The 19,494-nt window shown below is 34.6% G+C and overlaps 1 protein-coding gene across 3 annotated transcripts in view; it reads right to left on the bottom strand.

Moving 5' to 3' along the window:
- ZBTB41 (zinc finger and BTB domain containing 41) overlaps window positions 1–14,781 on the bottom strand; it is a 47,207-nt gene extending 32,426 nt beyond the window's left edge. Inside the window, exons 1-5 of one of the 3 annotated variants that reach the window (XM_037495785.2) lie at window positions 14,692–14,781; window positions 12,835–14,068; window positions 6,364–6,571; window positions 5,626–5,695; window positions 3,642–3,789 (exon numbers count right to left, since the gene is read on the bottom strand). In XM_037495785.2, the coding sequence (XP_037351682.1) occupies window positions 3,642–3,789; window positions 5,626–5,695; window positions 6,364–6,571; window positions 12,835–13,951 (1,543 nt within the window). In that variant the 5' untranslated portion in view covers window positions 13,952–14,068; window positions 14,692–14,781. Of the gene's footprint in view, window positions 1–3,641; window positions 3,790–5,625; window positions 5,696–6,363; window positions 6,572–12,834; window positions 14,069–14,348; window positions 14,656–14,691 lie in introns of those variants that run through there. The other 2 variants (XM_037495784.2, XM_037495786.2) reach the window with 2 other exon arrangements.
- Window positions 14,782–19,494: the final 4,713 nt, after the last annotated feature.

The following is a 19,494-nucleotide window of genomic DNA, read 5'->3' as shown; positions in this document are numbered from 1 at the left end:
AAAGTATGCTTTTAAAGGCGAGGTTGTGGAGAAAAAGAACTCTCCTGCATTGCTGGTGGGAGTGCAAATTGGTCCAACCACTATGGAGAGCTGTGCAGAGATTTCTTTTTTTTTTTAAGATTTATTTATTTATTATACAAGCACTGGGTACAGTCAGAAGTGCCAGAGGGTGAGAGAATTCACCAGAGCCAGAATGGGGAACAGAACTGGCAGACTGATGAAGTACACTGTTGAGGGGAGCAGCAGGCACAGCAGGAGAGGTCTGTACACCATGTGGGACCCTCACCGGTGGCCGGGGATCGAACCAGCTCTGCAGAGGCTGCGGGCAGCTTCGCAGCCCAGCACTCAACCATTGCACCACCAGGGGAGGCCCTGTGTGGAGATTTCTTGACCTACTAAAGATAGAGCTTTCATATGATCCAGCAATTCCACTCCTAGGTATTTACCCAAATGACACAGAAACATTAATTCCAAAGGGTACCTGCATCCCTATGTTTGTAGTGGCACTATTTACAGTAGCTAAGCTATGGGAACAATCCAAATGTCCAAAAGTAGATGACTGGATCAAGAAGATGTGGTGCATATATACCACGGCATATTACTTAGCAATCAAAAAAGATTAACACATGCAGTTTGCAGCAACATGGATGGAGCTAGAAGGGATCATACTCAGCGAAAGAAGTCAAAGAAAAAGAAAAATGCCGGATGCTCTCACTCATAGCAGGAATTTAGAAAACCTAAATAAGGGACCAGAAAAAAGACTAATTAATACAAAGTAAAAATCAAAATCAACAAGCAACTATAAACCAGAAACACACTACGTGGGTGGGGAGGGGCGGAGAGAGGAAGGATTAGGGTCAAAATAAGAGGGGGTGCAATTGTATGGGGAATATAACCAAAATGAAAATGCATACATTGTGCAAAAATGAAAAATGATGTAAGAATTATATAAAATAAAATATTAAAAAAATAAAGTTTAAAGAGCAGACACCAAATGAAAATAAGTAGGTATGTTATAAAGTTGACCCCCCCAACAATTACTGTATATTATGCAATTATTTATTTAGTTTTCTCTTCCCTTCTAGATTATTTATTCCTAGAATGCAGGTTACAATTACCTCTGTATCCCTAGAGTTGAGTATAGGGCCTAACATCTAATTGTATATTAAGTGCTGAGTATAAACCAATTCTTAATTTGAAATCAGATTAATAAAATTAGAAAATAATATACACTAAATTTCTCAGGATAGTGAGAAAAGGGAAACTGAAGAAGACTCAACAGAGCATATAAGAGAGTTGTTGGTTTGAAAATATATTGTTGTTCCTTATAACCACAAATGTTTAATGACATTGAGTAGACAAAAATTCTATGGCACATTTCTGGTTAGTCTTATAAAATTAAACCCAGATTTCTCACAATATTGACAGTCAGTGGACTCCAAAATTCACCATGATTTACCAAAGTTCTACTGAATAACAAACTGAAAAGAAGACAAAGGATGTGTCAGAAAGAAGTTGAGTTGGCACAGTTCAAGTGAACTATATACTTGGAAGATGTTTCAGAATTTGGAAAAATAAACTGAAAAAGAATTTCTAATGAAGAACTGATCATACAGCACAATGGAGAGAAAATGATATTTGGATACTGGAATTCAAACACTTATCTGTAAACAAAACTGTTGAGTAACCCCAGTAGTTTGGAGGGAGGTTCAGCATGTTTCTGCATGTTAGAATAAGAAATGCCCTCAAATTGTATACTGTATTAAATATGTTTAACATAGCCTCACTCAAAATCTCTAATTCAACTTCCATAGGATCTGAGTCTTTAATTCATTTATTAACCCATTCAACAAGTATTTTTTTGAATCTTAATTTGTATCTAGCATTGTGTTAAGTACACCAATAAGAAAAACTCCTTCACCACTGCCTACAATTTTCCTCTCCCAAAAAATCTCCAATGGAGTTAGGAAAAGGAAAGTCAGCATTTGCATAGTTGGAAAAAAATAGAAAAGCAAATAAAAGTATCCAAAAAAGCACACTATGGGAAGTGTGTTAGGTGAAGAATAATAGACATCAGCAAAAGTTTTTATAAATAACTAGATGTGTATCATGGAAGGCTCCAGCTGGACAGAGAAAGAAATGGAGTATTATCTTTCATGTTCAGTTATTCATCAGGATTCTTCACAGGAAGTAAAAATATTTTCTTCACTTACACTGGATATCCAGTTTTGCATATAGCTAAACCTTTTTGAACTTTCATTTATGAAGTTGAGTAGGAAGCTTAAACTAAAGCAGACTTTCATGCTAACTTTCTAGATAGACTAGAATTAGATTTGACTTCTACACAGTGGAATCAGGTTGAGTTTAAGACTCCATTTTCTAAGATGCCATGGTTTAGATTTCTAAGTGAAACTTAAACCTGACTAAGCCATTCAATGATGATGTAAAAACAAGAATCCTTTGCTGATCATGACTGCAGGCTCCTACACTGCAGAGTCTGGTCTGATCCCAGGTCAGACAAATGGATTTGGGAACCAATCCAAAAGTGTCAACGTAATTTACCTAACTTCAGACTTTTCTTGTGCCAGACCCTTTAAAACTTCCCTATTGCTAAATGCCTTGGGACTTCCCAGTGGTTGTACATCTGAATCTTGACTCCTATTTTAAATATATGCTACCAGAAAAGCAGGATTTGGGAGGTGGAAAATAATAGGGGGAAGGGGCTCAATGGACCAATGGTGGAGAATAATGGGTGCTTTGGTGGTGGGTGTGCTGTGGTCACAAAAAATTTAAAAAGGTGTGAACCTATACTTCTCAATCATATAGAATATTGTAAACCAATGTTGCCTAGATTTTTTTTTCTCAATCATATACAATATTGTAAACCAATGTTGCCTAGATTAAAAAAATTATACGATTAAAAAAAAATCCTCCGTGTGGATTCTGCACAATTTTATAGTTCTGCAATCGTCAATTACTAAGTCAAATGGTTTCCACATTCACAATTTTGTATTTATACTTAATTTTAAACATAATTTGTTTTAACCTGTTGTGCAGAAAATTTTTCACAAATTTCTTTTCTGCTATATTTACCACTCCTGCATTTTATGTCATTTACCAATTTCATAAGCATGAAGTATATGTTTTTGTCCACACTGTCAATAAATATATTGATAGAACTGGAAAAGGACTCTATTTGGGATGATAAAAATTCATTTTGGGGGCTGTCATAAATGTACCTACTTGTACTGCCATCTAGACCACAAGTGTTTATGTTGTTCGTAGTATTAGAGAAAGAAGTCAGCAAATATAATACTGAATCCCAAATCTACTAAGTTTATTGCATTCCTTAAAAAAAGATAACTTTTTTCCACACATACACACAAACCTATCCCAAACACAAAACTATCCAATAATCAATTTTGAACTAATGCTACTTATGACCAGGAATGTATCTGCCACCAAAAAATAAATAAGTAAACATATTTTACTCATCTCCAGGAACTGAGCAAATCTGGTATTCCTTCCTGTTTATATGATTTTTTTTCTCCTTAGTGGTTCAATAGCAGCAGGCTTCTCCAGCATGATGTGATCATCAATAATTGTTATATGACTGCTTTTGGAAAAAGTAATTTGCTTACCCAGATGGAATTTTTCTTGATGCTTTAACCGTGCAAATCGTGATTTGAAATGTTCTTCACAATAGGTACACTTGAAAGGTTTATCTTGAGAGTGTAGAATCATATGTTCCTCTAAGTGTGGCCTTCGAGTAAAAGATTTCTTACAAATCTAAACGAAAATGCACATGAAATATAAGGGAACCTGAATTAAAACACAGAGCTCAAGGTGAAAAAGAAAAACCACATAAATTCATGAAAAGATAAATTTCTATAGAAATTTCTGGAGAAACAGAAAGCCTAGCAAAAGTATAATTAAATTCTAATTGTGATGAAAAAAAATGTCTTAAAGGAAGTATTGTTAGGATTTATTTTAAATTTATATTAAAAATTGCTGAATTTCAACTTCCTACATTTCTGACAGCTTAATTTCTAGGATTATGGAATAATGTTACTATATAACTCTCATTAAGATTTTAAATACATTAAGTTTATATTTTAAATCACTTATATGTCATGAATAAAAAATTTACCATTATTGCCATGTATTTAATTAGAAAGAAGAGTAAGAAACCACAGAACACATTAAAATTTATTTCTTAAAGTACTCAACAGGAAGAGACACAATTTTATAAACATATTTGGCAGACATTTGAAAAGGGAGAGGAGGGACTGATGTAATAATAATTATATAATAACAACGTTATAATGTGTAGTATGTATCAGGTATGATACTAAGCAATTCATGGATTATTTTATTTAATTTTCACAATAATCCTTATGAGGTAGATACAATTACCATTTTACAGATGAGGATGATGAACTCAGTAAGGAGGAGAAAACATAGTATGTGAAAGTGAAACAATAATTCCTAGAAGCTGAAATCAGTGAAATGGTGAGAATACAGCTGTACATATAAATTGAAGCTTATGAATAAAGAAGCTAGAATGACAGCTGGTGATTCCTTTAAACAATGTTTACCTAAAAATGAGATAGTCCTTTAGTGGTGTGGTAGGATGAAAGTATTTATAAAATCTTTGCTACTCTTACCATTGAAAAATAGAGACTAATTCTTCTCCATTTAAATCTGTCCTAGCTGTAGTGACTTTTTTGAGCAACAGAGTGTATTAGAAGTGATGCTCTGGGACTTTTGAGGCTCCACCACAAAAAGCCTTACAGTTGTTATCTAGGCTTCTTTGAACATGCACTCACCCTTGGAGCCTTGTTGCCATGCTAAAAGGAAACTCAAGTAGCCACATGAAAAGATCAAAGTAGAAAAGAAAAAAGGCTTCTGGCTTACTGTTTTGGGTGAGCAGTTAGCATTACCAATGCTAGTAATACTAAGCTGCCAGCCATGTGAGTGAGCCACTGGCAGTGGCCCCAAACAAGAACCACCCAGACCATTCATCAGTTGAAAACAACTGTATTTCTGTTGATGCCATGTGGAACAGAAAATTATCAAAATGTGTCCCAAATTTAGATTACTTATCCACAAAATTGTGAGATATTAAGAAAATGGTGGCAGACACTAATTTTTCCAGGTGGTTTGTTACAGTAGCAACAGACAACCAGAAAAATTCATTCACTCTATATTTTGCAATGTAACATCACAGTTTATATACACAACAATGAATATATCATACAGTAACTACAATAAAAATTGAAACCAAGATTTCTATTTCTCAGGTTGTCAACTAAAAATTAATTCATTTAATTTAGAAAAAATATTAGCATAACCTTGTACAAAAGAAACATTTTAAATGTATAATAGGCTAGGTTCATATTACTTTAAAACCTAACTACTTCCGCCATGTAACATTACATTTATTTTGCTTTTGTTTGAATGTAAGGGTGATTCACTTCATTATTATTTTTAATTTTATTGACGTTTTTGGAAGTAACCCTGGTTTACAACACTATATATGATTCATAGATTCATAACTCTTTAGCTGTATGTTACAAACTACACCCATCATACCAGTCTTCTACTATAAATAAAATATCTTACATCACATTTCCAACTTTCACTCTTAGTCTTCTTAATAGAAATAAATTCTTGAGCATTTTCAGGATGAAATCTAGAAAAGAAAAAGATTATTAAGATTGTTAGTTAAGTTAGTATTTCAAATCTGATGATAGTAATTACAAGAGCCAGGCATGGATTTCTTACAGAAATCACTTGTGATTACTTCAGAAATATAGGAAGATATTATCACTTTAATAAATGTGTATGTAGGCCTAAGTTTATACTGAAACAAACACAGAGAAAGTGAATTACATTTTAAACACATTCAGAAACCTAGCTATTCACAGATAATCTTTACGGTTATTCATTTGTTTTTAGACCATATTTCAGTAAATTTAATTTTCAAAGCATTAAATATGCCATACACTACTCTATTTCTCAAAATTTTTATACATTGAGGACAAAGTTGAGCATGAAGATTAAATTCCCCAGAGTTCTAATACCATATATTTTGAAAACACACTTGTCAAATTTCCAGACAGAAATTAGGATAACCAAAATCCTGTATTTTGTTTCAACATCAAAAAGTTTCATGATAACATTATTTAAAAAGTATGAACAAACTAACACTTGCTACTCTTTTCTTAATAAATATGTAATCTGCAAAATATTAAGCAATGAAAGAACTGGAAACAAGCTTTCCAAGGATGTTTTTAGCTTACTACATATTTAAATTAGAATTCACAACATACTATATTATGGAAGCAAGGTAATACTTGCCTCTTAACATGCTTGGCTAAAGTCTTCTTGCTTGCATGAAGTTTATTACAATAAGGGCACTTGTGCTCCTTCTTATGAAATTCTGTTTCATTACTGTGCTTCTTTCTGTGAACAGTTAGGTTAGACTTTGTCGAATATCGCTGGTGACAAATATCACACTCAAAGGGCTTCTCACCTGTGTGAACACGTGTGTGGCTCTCATATTTCCCTATAAAAAGAAAATTAAAATGAAATTCAATACATTTACAACATAATGATTGAAATGACAGTGGAATAAAATATCGTGATTAATATCGTATTTAACACAACCATACACCCAAAAAATGACAACTTCATGTAAATGTGTATTTCTGATAAACCTCAGACTTACTGCTTTGAGTTTACTACTTCTATATTTACCTTTTCCAGAAAACTTTGCTCATTAAAAAAAAATAAATTATTCATGTTTACATGAATACATTTTAAAAATCAAGTTTTTGGGAGATTTGCTTAAAATTCTGTTGGCAAATTCTCTGAACTGAAATAAAAATTTCATATATAATCTTTAAATTTAAAATAGACCTTCAGCAGAAGATCTACACACTTAAGATTTAGTATTTTCATATTTGACTTTTACTTTTACTATTTGAAAGAAATTTTCAAATTGGACAGTCCATGTAAAAATTTCACTAAAAGACAAAATATTTTATACACATATGTAAAATAATATTTTCATTTCTCTTCCCACAGATTGTAATCTAGGAATCACTCTATAAATCTAGAATACTCAAAGGAACATATACTTCCTTACAGCCCATTCATATAAGACCTAGCCAACTTAGAAGACATTAAGAAACAAGTGAATTGCCTGTATTTGACTACATGCATAATAGTGAACTGCTGAAGTCAACATTTATGAGCACTATCAGAAAAAGTAAGAAAAGGAAAAAATTAACACACATATGCACAGAAGCTCAGAGTTTATTTAATGGGAGATTTATGTTATATTCTGAATAAATATCTGAGTTCTATACAAATGTTCAGTTATTTCCAAAAGAAAGAATCAAGAAATTTTAATATACTTTCCAAAGAGAAAAGTTACAATAAAAAATTAAATACTAGACACATTTTGGCTTAATTTTTATTTATATTCCTACTTAGATTAAAATTCTTCTACAGTTACTTAAAACACAAATTTCCACTTTACAGAGGCAAAACAGCATCACAGGAAAGGGCACAGACCCTGGACCCATGCACCTGGAAATGAATCCTGGCTCTTTAAACTGCAGGCTATGTGACCTTGGACAAGTAACCTTTATATGCCTCAAATCTTTCTCATCTGAAAAAAATGGAATAGTATTTACTTCAGAGGACTGTCATAAGAATAAATTGATAAACATAAATTGATAACAGTATGTGACACATAACAAATTCTCAAATAATGTTGGCTATTATTACTACTACTCTATAATCAAAGCTGTGAAAGTGCACAGTAAGTATCCTAAGTAAAAATTCCAATTAAGGATACTTTCAAGAAAAGGTAATAAAAATAAGAACAAACACTTTCAATATGAAGAGCAATTTTCAGTTAAAAGCTTAGCTTTGCTTTGTCCTGAAAAATAAATGTATACATTTTTCTTCAGACCAAAGCTAATGTAAAAGTATAGCATTTAAAAAAAAGATAATTCTGTATGTATCTGTATGTATGTATGTATATACACACAATGGAAATTTTAAAAACCAAAAATATTGCCACTGAGATTATTGCCAAAAAGATTATCATAATTATTTGGATATTTAGTAAAAAAAAAAATTACCCATTTATTACATGATTACATTTAATAAATAGAGTATATTATTAAAAATTAAACACACTGCACTTAGATAAAAAATACTGCGGAAAGGGGCCCAAAGTGTTTTTCTTAAGGTAAGGGGGATGGTGACAATCACAGGCAACGAAAAACCAAAGTATGATGAAAAATCCATTATATATTCAGGTATAGCACACACAAACAATGATCTATGGCTTTTTCTATATGCATGTAGTCAGGAAACTCAGTCATTATTTAGGTACCTACTAAGGTTGGCTTTTTAATTAAGCTAACAATTTTTTTAACCTCTCTCTAATTTATTAACACTTCATGGAATTGTATGGCTCCACCTGATTTGCAGTATATGTTATAACAGACCAAACTTGGGGTTTCAGCTGAGAACACTGGAAGAACTTCACTTTGTCCTCTTGCCATTGCTAAAACTGACTGGTATCCTCATTTCTCCCTCTGCCACTGCTGGGCATATCCTCCATTAACACAAGCATATATATACCCTACCCCCACCACCTCGTTCCCTGCTGTGTTCAAGCGGTAAGATCTACCATGGGATTTTATTTGGGAGAAGGGTGTTCTTCTGTGTCCCAAAGTTAAATCACAGACATCACATCTTATAAATATGTCCTAAAAACCAAGAGTTGAGCAACGTTACGCTTTAGATCAGTGTTTTACACCTAATGGTGATTAGTTTTCATAGTCAGTTCCTTGGATTGTGACTAGTATTGGTGGGGAAAAAGGGAACAGAATAGAATCAGAGTGCATTCACACTAGTTTCATGTAATTGTTTTTGCATCATCGTATACATAAACAAAACCATGTAACGGCATATTGTATAAAAATATGTGTGTTTCTCACCTCAAACTATCCACAAATAGTTGGAAAAACAGTGATCTATGTAACCTGGTATAATCATATGATTACTGCTGTAACATAATTTCTTTGGAAGTATGCTTTCTGAGTTGCTTTCTCTCTATTATTATATGGTATGCTTATATTGGATTCCGTAACATTTGTTTCACATCTATCTACTGATTATGAGATCAGGTACAGAGTATAAACACTATCAGAATGGGAAATTATCATGTACAAGAGTCAGATAACTCTCCACTATAAACATAGTCAACATTTACAGCTGCTTCTTTCTTAAGGATGGGAATTCAGTAATAATGTATAAATCAAAACATTCAAGGTTTTCAAATAAAGTTTCAATAAAAAGAAGTATTCCCTCACAGAACACTAACCTATATCCAACCATTCTAGATCACAAACAAAATGTTAAGCAACTTCATCCACAGGATTTTTCCAAACAGAATCCTAATTATAATTGTGTCGCAAACCAGGACACACAAACTAAAGATATTTTCATATGAAAATGTTTGACTTCATGCTTCAGTATTTAATTATTCCCCCGTATAGGAAATTATCATCGTCAGATTTTATGTAGTTTTTCACAAAGAGAAACATAGGCAAATTAGCTCATCACATATCTGATATTGCTAAATCTTCACTTATACCTTAAACTTACTCACATGGTTTATGCTGAAGAATATTTTATTAAAAATATTTAACTTTTAAGTAGAGAATTGTGTCACTGTTGTAAGTCTTCCTCTACTAAGAACTAAGTGGATTCTGTCAGGATAGTCTAGAATCAGTTTTTTAAAAAGCTACAAAACATTTTCTATCTCTAGAAAAGATTGTGGATTTTTTTTTTATTAATTGATATTTTAGAGGTAACATTGGTTTATAACATTACGTATGATTAAGAGGTATAGGATGATACCTCTTTTAAACCAAGAAAAAAATTTAGTTCCCAGTAGAAACAATAAAAAAAGAAAAATTATCCAAATTTTCTGTCATCCCATCTGTCATTTTCTCCCCATTTTTGCCTTTTCATCCACTAGGTTTTGGTATTAAGGGGAAAAGGTCAAAGAACTCTTATTTGCATAAGAATAGGCTGAGAGGAGGACAGCTGGTAGCCTAAGGACAAATATAACTGGATCAGGAGTTTCACTCCACACAACTATTAAATAACATCAGAAAGGATAAAAGATCCAAAGTAATGGAATCAAATTAGTAGACTACATATTGTGGAGCTAATGGTTCCAGCAGGTCTCAAGAGTTTATTTATTATCTCTCATAAACCCACTCCAAGACAGCCAAGTTAGAAGCTTAAGGAAGCCTTACTAGTTTCTTACAAGTCCAAAATAAAGTCAGAAGCCAATCTTTCAATTTAATTCAGTTAAACAAGAACTTAGTGAAAACTTATTATTTGAAATGACCTGGGTTATTACAAAGGTGACCAACCCCTTAGCAATTTCAAAAACACAACGATCTCAATGTCTTTACACATGTCACATGTTGGTTTTTGGGCCTTGTAAACTCCTTCCTATTTTTTAGGTCTCATTTTAAATACTATCTGCTCTGTGAAGTCTTTCCTAACTTCTTTAATCCTCTCTACCTATCCTTATAAGTTTATTTTTTGTTGTAATATGATTATTTTTGTATATAATCAAGGAGAGAGAATATATCATTTCATATTTGTTTAGCAATATTTGGCATATTAGAGACACTCAATAACTACATGAGATTAATGATTAATAAGAGCAGCTAGCACTCCTTGAACATCCTCTAAAAGCCATACAATATTTTAAGTGATTCACAGTCTACCCCATTTCATTCTTATAATAATTCCCATAATTCCCATGAGAAGATACTATTAGCATCATATTAGCCTCATTCTATTCAACCTATAAAGAAACAAAAGTATAGATTTGGATTTTAAAAATGCAGGCAATCTGACATCACCATAGCTCATACTTTCTAATCAGTATAATATAAACTGTCTGTCTCTATCTCTTTCACTCTCTGTCAATCTCTAAGAACTTGAGAAAAGTCAGTTCTTGCTTAGTGAGGCTACCCAACAGCAGGGGGTGGGTAAGAGGACTACAAGATAAAATACATTTAAAAAGGTGGCTGGAAATAAGCCTACAATATGATCTATTGATTCCCACAACTATCAGAGGTCACCTTGGTTTAAAAAGCTGCAAACTGCCCTCCTAATATATCAGGACCTAATCTTGAACAGTATTTTCCCAAATACTCCAGATTCTCAGGACATGAAAGGAGTACTCCAAAAGTCTTATGGTAAAATAATTTGAGGAAATGCCAGGTTGAATAAAATTAACAGAATTCTTTACTAGAAAATTTTACAGTTAATACAGATTACAAATTATAAAAGATTTTTTCTAGTTCTACCTGAATACAGAACCGCTGTCTCATAAAGCATCTCATGGAGGTAGTGTTCAATACACACGTATTGAAATCTTTGTGCAGGATCTACAAAGGCATTTGTGAAGTGACCGTTGCTCACTCATCTTGAGACAACTTAGGTCAAAGAAGGGGGAATACAGGAGGCATTAGCTAAGGATACAAAGTCTAGGAAGCAGCTCAATCAAAAAAATGTTCTCTTCTCTATACCCCTCAGAGTAATTGTTCATGGTTGTAAAAGTGTCTTTATCAAGTCACATTTACACATATGTTCTTCCAATTGACTGAATTACTCAAGAGAAATAATTTTATTCATATTTGTAGGGAGCCTCATAGTGAAAACAGTTGATACTTATTAAATTGGCTTGTCAAAAGGGTTCCGATTTAAAGAAAGATATTAAAAGCATATTAAAAAATAGAGGTTACCACAGTTATACCATAGTATGCACTATCAAATTTTGAGAGCAAATGATTACCAATACATTATAATAATAATTTCCAGCTATATAACAAAAGTAACACTGTGAGACACATGTGGTATATTAAAATGTATGAGTAACTTTACAAGATTAAATTTAGATGTTTCATTTATCATTATATCTTTATGTATATAGATATCTCTTGTATTTCATAACTTTGATTTATAAAAAACAGTCTATTAAAAGTTCCCATTAAACAGTTCATATAAGACACTTCCAAAAATCATTTCACTAGCAAATATTAGATCTCCTGAATTTAAATATTCAATGATACATTTTAAACTTAAGGCTGTAGGCCATATTTCCTACATTCACTTTTCTAATAAAGGGTGATTTGTTTATTATTACAAAAAACAAAGAAAACTAATTACGATGGATCCTCAATTCTCTACCTACAGGATGACATTACATTCAGCACAATTCTATTTCTAACTATGCATTAGTATAGTATGAAACACCCCAATTCTAGACAGTACTAGGTATTACAAAAGTGAATATATTTCTAATGCACATATTACCATACGGGGGGGGGAACAGTACACAAATTATTAAATTACATCTAATGTAATTTTCTACTCAATTTTCTACAATGACTCAAAAATGGCACTAGCTATGAAATTAACATATAAATCAAAGTTCTACCATTCTAATTACTGATACTCTGGAACTTTTCATACCATATACATGAACTAATGATCACCAATTGTAAGCACATGAAAAAAAAATAAAGGATAACATTAAAAAATCATGAATGACAACAAATTTAAAATAACAGATAAAATATATACTGAAAATCAAGTGTCCTTGCTAAAGTAATCTTTTTAAAAATGGCCTCTCATTAGTTTTTCATTATCACCTTTACAATAAAATATCACAAAAACCGTAAGTTATTAGAGTGAGAAAACAAGCATTCTTACCTATTCGGTCAAATGTTTTATCACATTTAGGACACTGCAAAATTTTTTTGTTACTGTTTTGAATGACTACAGGAGTTAACCCCTCATGAATATTTCCTACAGAATCACCAGCCTCAGGTTCCTCTTCTGCATCATGATCTTTTTCACTGTGCTCTTCAATGTCAGAGTATTCATCTGACATGTCCTCTAGCTCATCATCTTCAGCATTATATTCACTTCCAGGATCCTCAGAATCATTTCTGTCGGACTTTTCCTTATCAAAACTTTCTTGATTCAAATTGTCTGACCCATCACCACTTTCTTGCTCATCATCACTGGTGTCATCAAACTTAACAGGGCACTTCCTATTTCTTTTTGATCTTCTTGTAGAAAAACTTCTCTCTAGCATTTTTAACCCATGTTTTTTCCCTAATAAAAGGGATCTGTGGGTTTTAGCCAAATGATTCTCTAAAGACTTTTTGTAACAAAAATGCCTACTACAAAATTTACACTGATGATTATTTGATAGTCTTCCAGTTAATTCATTTAGTGTTTCCTCTGCTGATGACTTCTCAGTTAGCTCAGACTGAAAAGTAGCAACATTTTCATTATTTAGCAGTTTAACTGCATCTATAATGTCCAGAAATTTTGCAGCCTCTAAAACAAGAGGTATTTCATATTTGTACACAAAAAACTCTGATGTGTAAAGAAATTCAAGCAAATGTTGAAAAACGGAGTGTGTTACGTGATCCAGGGTGACAACATCTGTGCTTGGATTTTTGCTTAAACATGCGTGAAAGTAACTACTGCCAACAGCAACAACAACTTTATGTGCACTAAATTCTTTTCCTTCTACTATTATAAGTAAGTCACAGAAAGATGGCTGCTTCTGCCTATCATCATTTAAATACTTCAGCAAATTCTTATTATACTGCAAAGAACTCAAAAGTTTTCTCTGATCTGGAGAGGGAGGAAGTTCCTGGAAACAGCGAAGAGATTCTGGAGTTGGTCTTTCTGTGGAATGAGAATAGGTTACTTGGTCACACGCCACTGCAACATTGCCTTCTGAAGATTCTTTATGATAGCCTAGATGGATTTTCTCGTCAAGATTTGAAGTAACCTTTCTCCTTTTCTTCATTGCAGTACAACAATTTCAGGACAAGAAACTTCATAAGTATCTGAAAGGATTTATAAAAGAAAACTAGATTGTCTTGGATAACAGCTTCTGGAGGGGCGTGCCCGAGGGTTTCATGGTCTGCAAAAGAGTAAGAATCACGTAAAATAACTCCTTGCCAAAGCAATCCTAGATCTTGCACGACATTGGTCAACGAAGCTTACTAAATTGTTACTAAATGATCATAAAGTCACAGCTTCCATTCCTTGTGGCTATGATTTTAGGGCAGCAATCAAGGATGGCCGGATTAGAAAAGACAGCCAACAAAAGAATAATTGTAAAGGAAGCCAGGGCACACCTTTAAGGCCCGATTCACGAACAGGGTGGGAAACAGGAGTGCAGAAAAAAAGGGGGACCCCACCAAGATGGTTGAGGATGCAGATTGAGGCGGGTTACATTCGTGGCTAGGGGCGTAGGGTTGGTGACAATAAGGCCGTCGCGGCCCCGAAATCCACGTCTCTTCATTAACATGCTTTCCGTCGGCGGGCAAGACACAGCTCTTCAGGGACAGAGAAGGTCCTCGGCCAAAACCACCCGGCAGGAGACCGCCCCAGGAGGGGCGCAGAGCAGAAGGGTCAACGGGAGGGACGACCAAGGGAAGCACAAGAGCCTTCCCAGGCCCTGCCCAAGAGGCGACTGCACTCCCAGAAGGCGAACCCGCTACCCTTCCCACCCCAGCTTCCCTGGGCAAACGCCCCACAGACCCATTACCGGGAACCCAGGGCTCCCCCGCTGGCTCCCAGCCGCTGAGCTCCACTCGGGGCGCGCCCGCTCCAGGGCCTACCCACTTCCGGGTTCAGCCCCCCACTCGCCCTCCCTCCCTCCGCTCCTTCCCCTCCCAGAGTCTCGCCGCCTCCGCTGCCACCGAACACGTCAACCGAGCGCGCAGCCGCGGAGCCGCCAAAGAAGCCGGCGTGCGCCCAAGTCGGCCACTGCGCCTGCGTGCGCTTCATTCTTCACGCATGCTCCGTATGTTCTCCTAGCTCCCCAGGGGACCAAAGCTACGCCCCAAGTCTGTTACTACGGGTTTTCGCAGCGGTTTGGTGGCCTACAAGATTGAGCCATTAGAACCCTACCGGTGGAAGGGGCGTGGGAGCGGAGAAGGCTGAGGAGAATTTAAAAGAAATTGGCGGAGGCGCAGTGCACCAATGGTACCATCCCCACCAGGGCACTTAAAAGTTCGTAATCTACAAGACAGCAACCCAACTAACGGTGGCATGTACCCAAAGAGCTGGGGTTGCTGTTATTTTTCCGATTTAGACGGCTAACGCGGTTGCGCTAAAATTATTTGTAAATTTTTCATTGTACACAGAAAACCTTTGAACATGTGTATGTAAAAGTATACGACTGGTAAGACCGGAAAGGAAGCCCATACAAATCCTCAAAAACAAAGTTTGAAACCTGTGCCTAAGACTTCCAACAGTCCCAGATGATGCTGATACTGTGTGCTTTTTCATAGCAAGACCCTTTTAGGCTCCCAGTATACCTGGGTGGGGGTAAATGGGTGGGGTCACCAATCTGGTAAACCATCCAGTATACTTGGTCTCTGCCATGTTTCATTTTCTTTGTGTCTCTACAATCTAGGGTCTTGCTATGATATATAATCATCTAGCATGATAGTCTCAACCTGTTCTTTAAAAATGGACAGAAGTGAGAAAGACAAACCTAGATTCATAGGGGGAAAAAAATTGACACATTGCTTATAGTAGCTGACTATAACAAAAGGCAAAATCACTAAGAATGATACCATTTTAAAAAATTATTAACAACACTGTCCTAAATGACACATGAAATATTGTACCTAACAGCTATAGCATACACACGGAACACTTAAGAAAACAGATCAAGTATTAGGCTATAAAACAGTTATCCATGATTTTTAAGGAAATTGGGACAAATACTCTGTTAACAATGTAAAAAGATTGTCAAGGAATAGCAACAAGAAAATTTCCATATATTGTTAATTTCCATATACTTAATATAAGTTCCAAATAACATGATTCAAGGAGTAATCACAATGACATTGCAGGAAATGAAAATTGCAAATCAAACTCACCCCTAAAAGTTAGGTGCAAAAATTCTTAAAAAATCAAACCCAAGCGATACGTTTGTTTGGTGTGTTCGTGTGTGTGTGTGTGTGTGTGTGTGTGTGAGAGAGAGAGAGAGAGAGAGAAAGAAAGAGAGAGACAGAACACTCAATTGGATTTAATACAGGAATGCAAGAATTATTTAACATTTGAAAATTAATACATCTGAGTAAGGGGTTATTCTGGCTAAACCAACCTAACATGGTTCTTGCTGAAGGTGAGCCAAAATATCAGCTGTCAGCTGAGTGAGTTAGAGAATGCAGAACCAGGTATCAAGTTTAGAGGATGGGGGATTGTGGCTAACCTATTAAAGAGGTTTCTTGCTAAAATTGGACAAGGCAGAGATTAACAGACACTTGAAAGTCAGGGCCTCATTGAGAAAAGAGTTTAGAGAAGTTTGGCCAAGAAGAGAATCCTTGGTAAGTATCATCCAGTAAGTTGAAGGCCTTAAGAGCAAAGGATGAACTTTCCTTTAGAAAGCAAATATTGTTTAAAAATGAACAATGATGAAAAAAAAAATAGAGTTCTCCTGAGACTTAACATAGGCTGAGTTTCCACTATGTTGCCTTGCAACAGACTCAAGACTGAAATGAACTCTTATAGGCCTTTCTTACAAATTTTGGACTTAGCAGCTTCCACAATTAAGTGAGCCAAATCCTGAAAACCAATCTCTCTCTCTCTCTCTCTCTCTCTCTCTCTCTGTCTCTCTCTCTCTCCACCCCACCTACCCATCTACCTAGCTACCTATTGATCTAATCATTGTTTCTGTTTCTTTGGAGAACTATGACTAACAAACCATTAGAGAACAATAAGAACATCCATGTCTTGACATTTTGAAGGTATCAGAATTTTTTGTCAGAGAAATTAGTAGGTAGGCTACTAAGGCCCAGAGGAGACAGCCAAGGCAGAAAACAAAGAAAGAAAGGGAATCTAAACTGTGCCATCTCCTGTGGCTTCCATTTGCTGATCTGACATGGTCTTATCACCCTTTAATAGATTATTTGACAAGTTTATTTCTGAAAACTAAATTATTTTTCTTCATTTATTCATTGATACCCATTGAACAACTATGTTTTACCAGGCACATAACATATAGAAAGACTTAATCATGAAAAGATTTCTCCCCAAAGGAGCAAAAATTTAAAATAGCTGGTAATGAGCCTTAATGAATTACATCGAGGACCTCTGTGTATAATCAATCCGCTACAATAGTACAGACAATTTTTTTTTCTGTAAAGGGCCACTTAGAAATATTTTACAATAAAAAGTAAAACAAAACAGTCAAGCCATAGTCTAAGCGAGGATACACCTACATTTGACAAAGGACCTATATCTAAAATATAAAAAAGAACTCATACCTAGAAGAAAAACATACATACATATGGAAACTGTTTGAATAGACACTTCAAGAAAGATAAACACCTGAAAGGCCTTCCTTAGCTTAAACTGCATCTTAAAGGCGATCTTATTAAAGACCACAGTGAGACATACCACTATATATCCATTAGAATAAAGTTATAAAGACTTGCTAGTCTTTGTATCAACCTTTTGTGAGAATGTAGATATATTAGATATCTCATACAATTCTGTTGTATAAGCAGGCTGGAAAATAGTTGAGCAATTCTGTGATCTTTAAACTCACACATACTACAAAAGCTGGCCATTTCATCTTTGTTTGAGGGAAACATAGCATTATGTCCACACAAAGTCTTAGACACAAACATTCATGGCAACTTTACCTATAATATTCAAAAACGGGAATCAACCCAAATGTCCAACAACAGGTAAATGTATAAAAAAATGTATATTCATAGAATAAAATACTAATGCTTAACAAAACAAAAGATAAGATAAAGGCAACAACATGATGAGTCTCGAAAATAACTATAAGACAAAATGAGTATATTCTATATGTGAATTCATTTATCAAATGTCTAGAAATTGCAAATGACAGGAAATCAATTTGTTGCTTGGCGATAGCAGGTGGGGTAAGAGTTTGTGATAGATTACAAAAGGCCACAAGAAAAGCTTTGTTCAATGTCTTGATGTGTGTGTTACACATATTTCATAATTGATCAAATTATACACTTCAAATGCAAACAAGTTTTTAAATGATAATCCTAAAAAAACCATTTCTACAAATGAATGTCACACAGACACATGAACAAACAATGAAACAGCAGAAAAATAGAAAGCCCAGAAACAGAGCCAAATTCACAGGTGAATTATATAAAAAAGTGAAATTTCAAGTTTGTGAAAAAGACTATACAATAAATGAGACTAGACAAGGAGGTAGTTCTCATAATTAATATTAAGCTTGGAAACTTCTCAGAGGATCAAGATAAATTCCAAATAAAATTTTTAATGCAAAAATGAAGCCATAAAAAACTGACAAAATGCAAACTTCTAAATAACAGTAAAGTGGGGAGAGTCTTGGTAACTATGAATAAAGTGTAGATACAGTTAAGGGAAAAAATTATGAAATCAACCAAATAAACATTAAAAGAATTGAATGGAAGAGTTCCAATGTCACTATGATATATTAAGTAGCTCAAATCTATTCTCCTGCTGTGAACAGCTAGTATGAAATGGTTTTTGGAAAGAACTTTCAAATGCATGTGATAGCTACGAAGGAATTATGTGTGAGGAACTGTGAGGCCATAGAGTGATTCTGGCATTTGGGGGAACTTGTGCCTAAGAGCTGCCTCTGATAGGAAACAGCAACTAAGAGGCTGGTAAGAAGAGCAGACCCTGGACAGATGTTTTTTGTTACTGTGATGTATCACATTTACTGACTTGCAGATGTTCGACTATCTCTGTTGCCCATTTAATCATGGTCTGTGATCCTCTTAAACTACTATTGAATTTTGTTTTCTATTATTTTTGTTGAGGATTTTTCCATCTATGTTCACCAAGAAAAAATTAGATTTAGATTATTACACATTAGACCAGATGACCCTAACAGACGTTTACAGAATATTCCATCCAACAGCTTCATAATACATATTCCTTTCAAGTGAAGGGTGACATTCTCCAGGATAGATCATATCATAAGCTACAAAACAAGTATTAGTAAGTATAAGAAGACTGCCAGATTATGAAGCATATTGTATGAAACCAGCAATCCATTTTAAGAAGAAAACTAAAATAAGATGGTAGAATTGAGAATATCAGAGGGAGAGTAGGAAGGTGGAGAGAAAAGGAAAATAAACCCAAAGAACCAAAGGCTATAGGTATCTTGGCAGTAGCTGTCATAGGATAACACAGATCTGCAGAGGGGTGAACCTATACTTCTGAATCATATACAGTGTTGTAAACCAATGTTACCTCATTTTAAAAAATAAGAAAAAGAGAAAAGGACCTTAGTTTTAGGTGAATATCTGTGCTTGATTTGAACAGTGTGCTACTGATTCATGAGAA

The sequence above is a fragment of the Talpa occidentalis genome, unplaced genomic scaffold (assembly GCF_014898055.3).
Source record: "Talpa occidentalis isolate TD23 unplaced genomic scaffold, MPIMG_talOcc4v2.1 talOcc4.8, whole genome shotgun sequence".
NCBI classification, from domain to species: Eukaryota; Metazoa; Chordata; class Mammalia; order Eulipotyphla; family Talpidae; genus Talpa; species Talpa occidentalis.
Note: the sequence above shows the minus strand (reverse complement) of the source record. Positions and strands in the feature narration are given on the sequence as shown.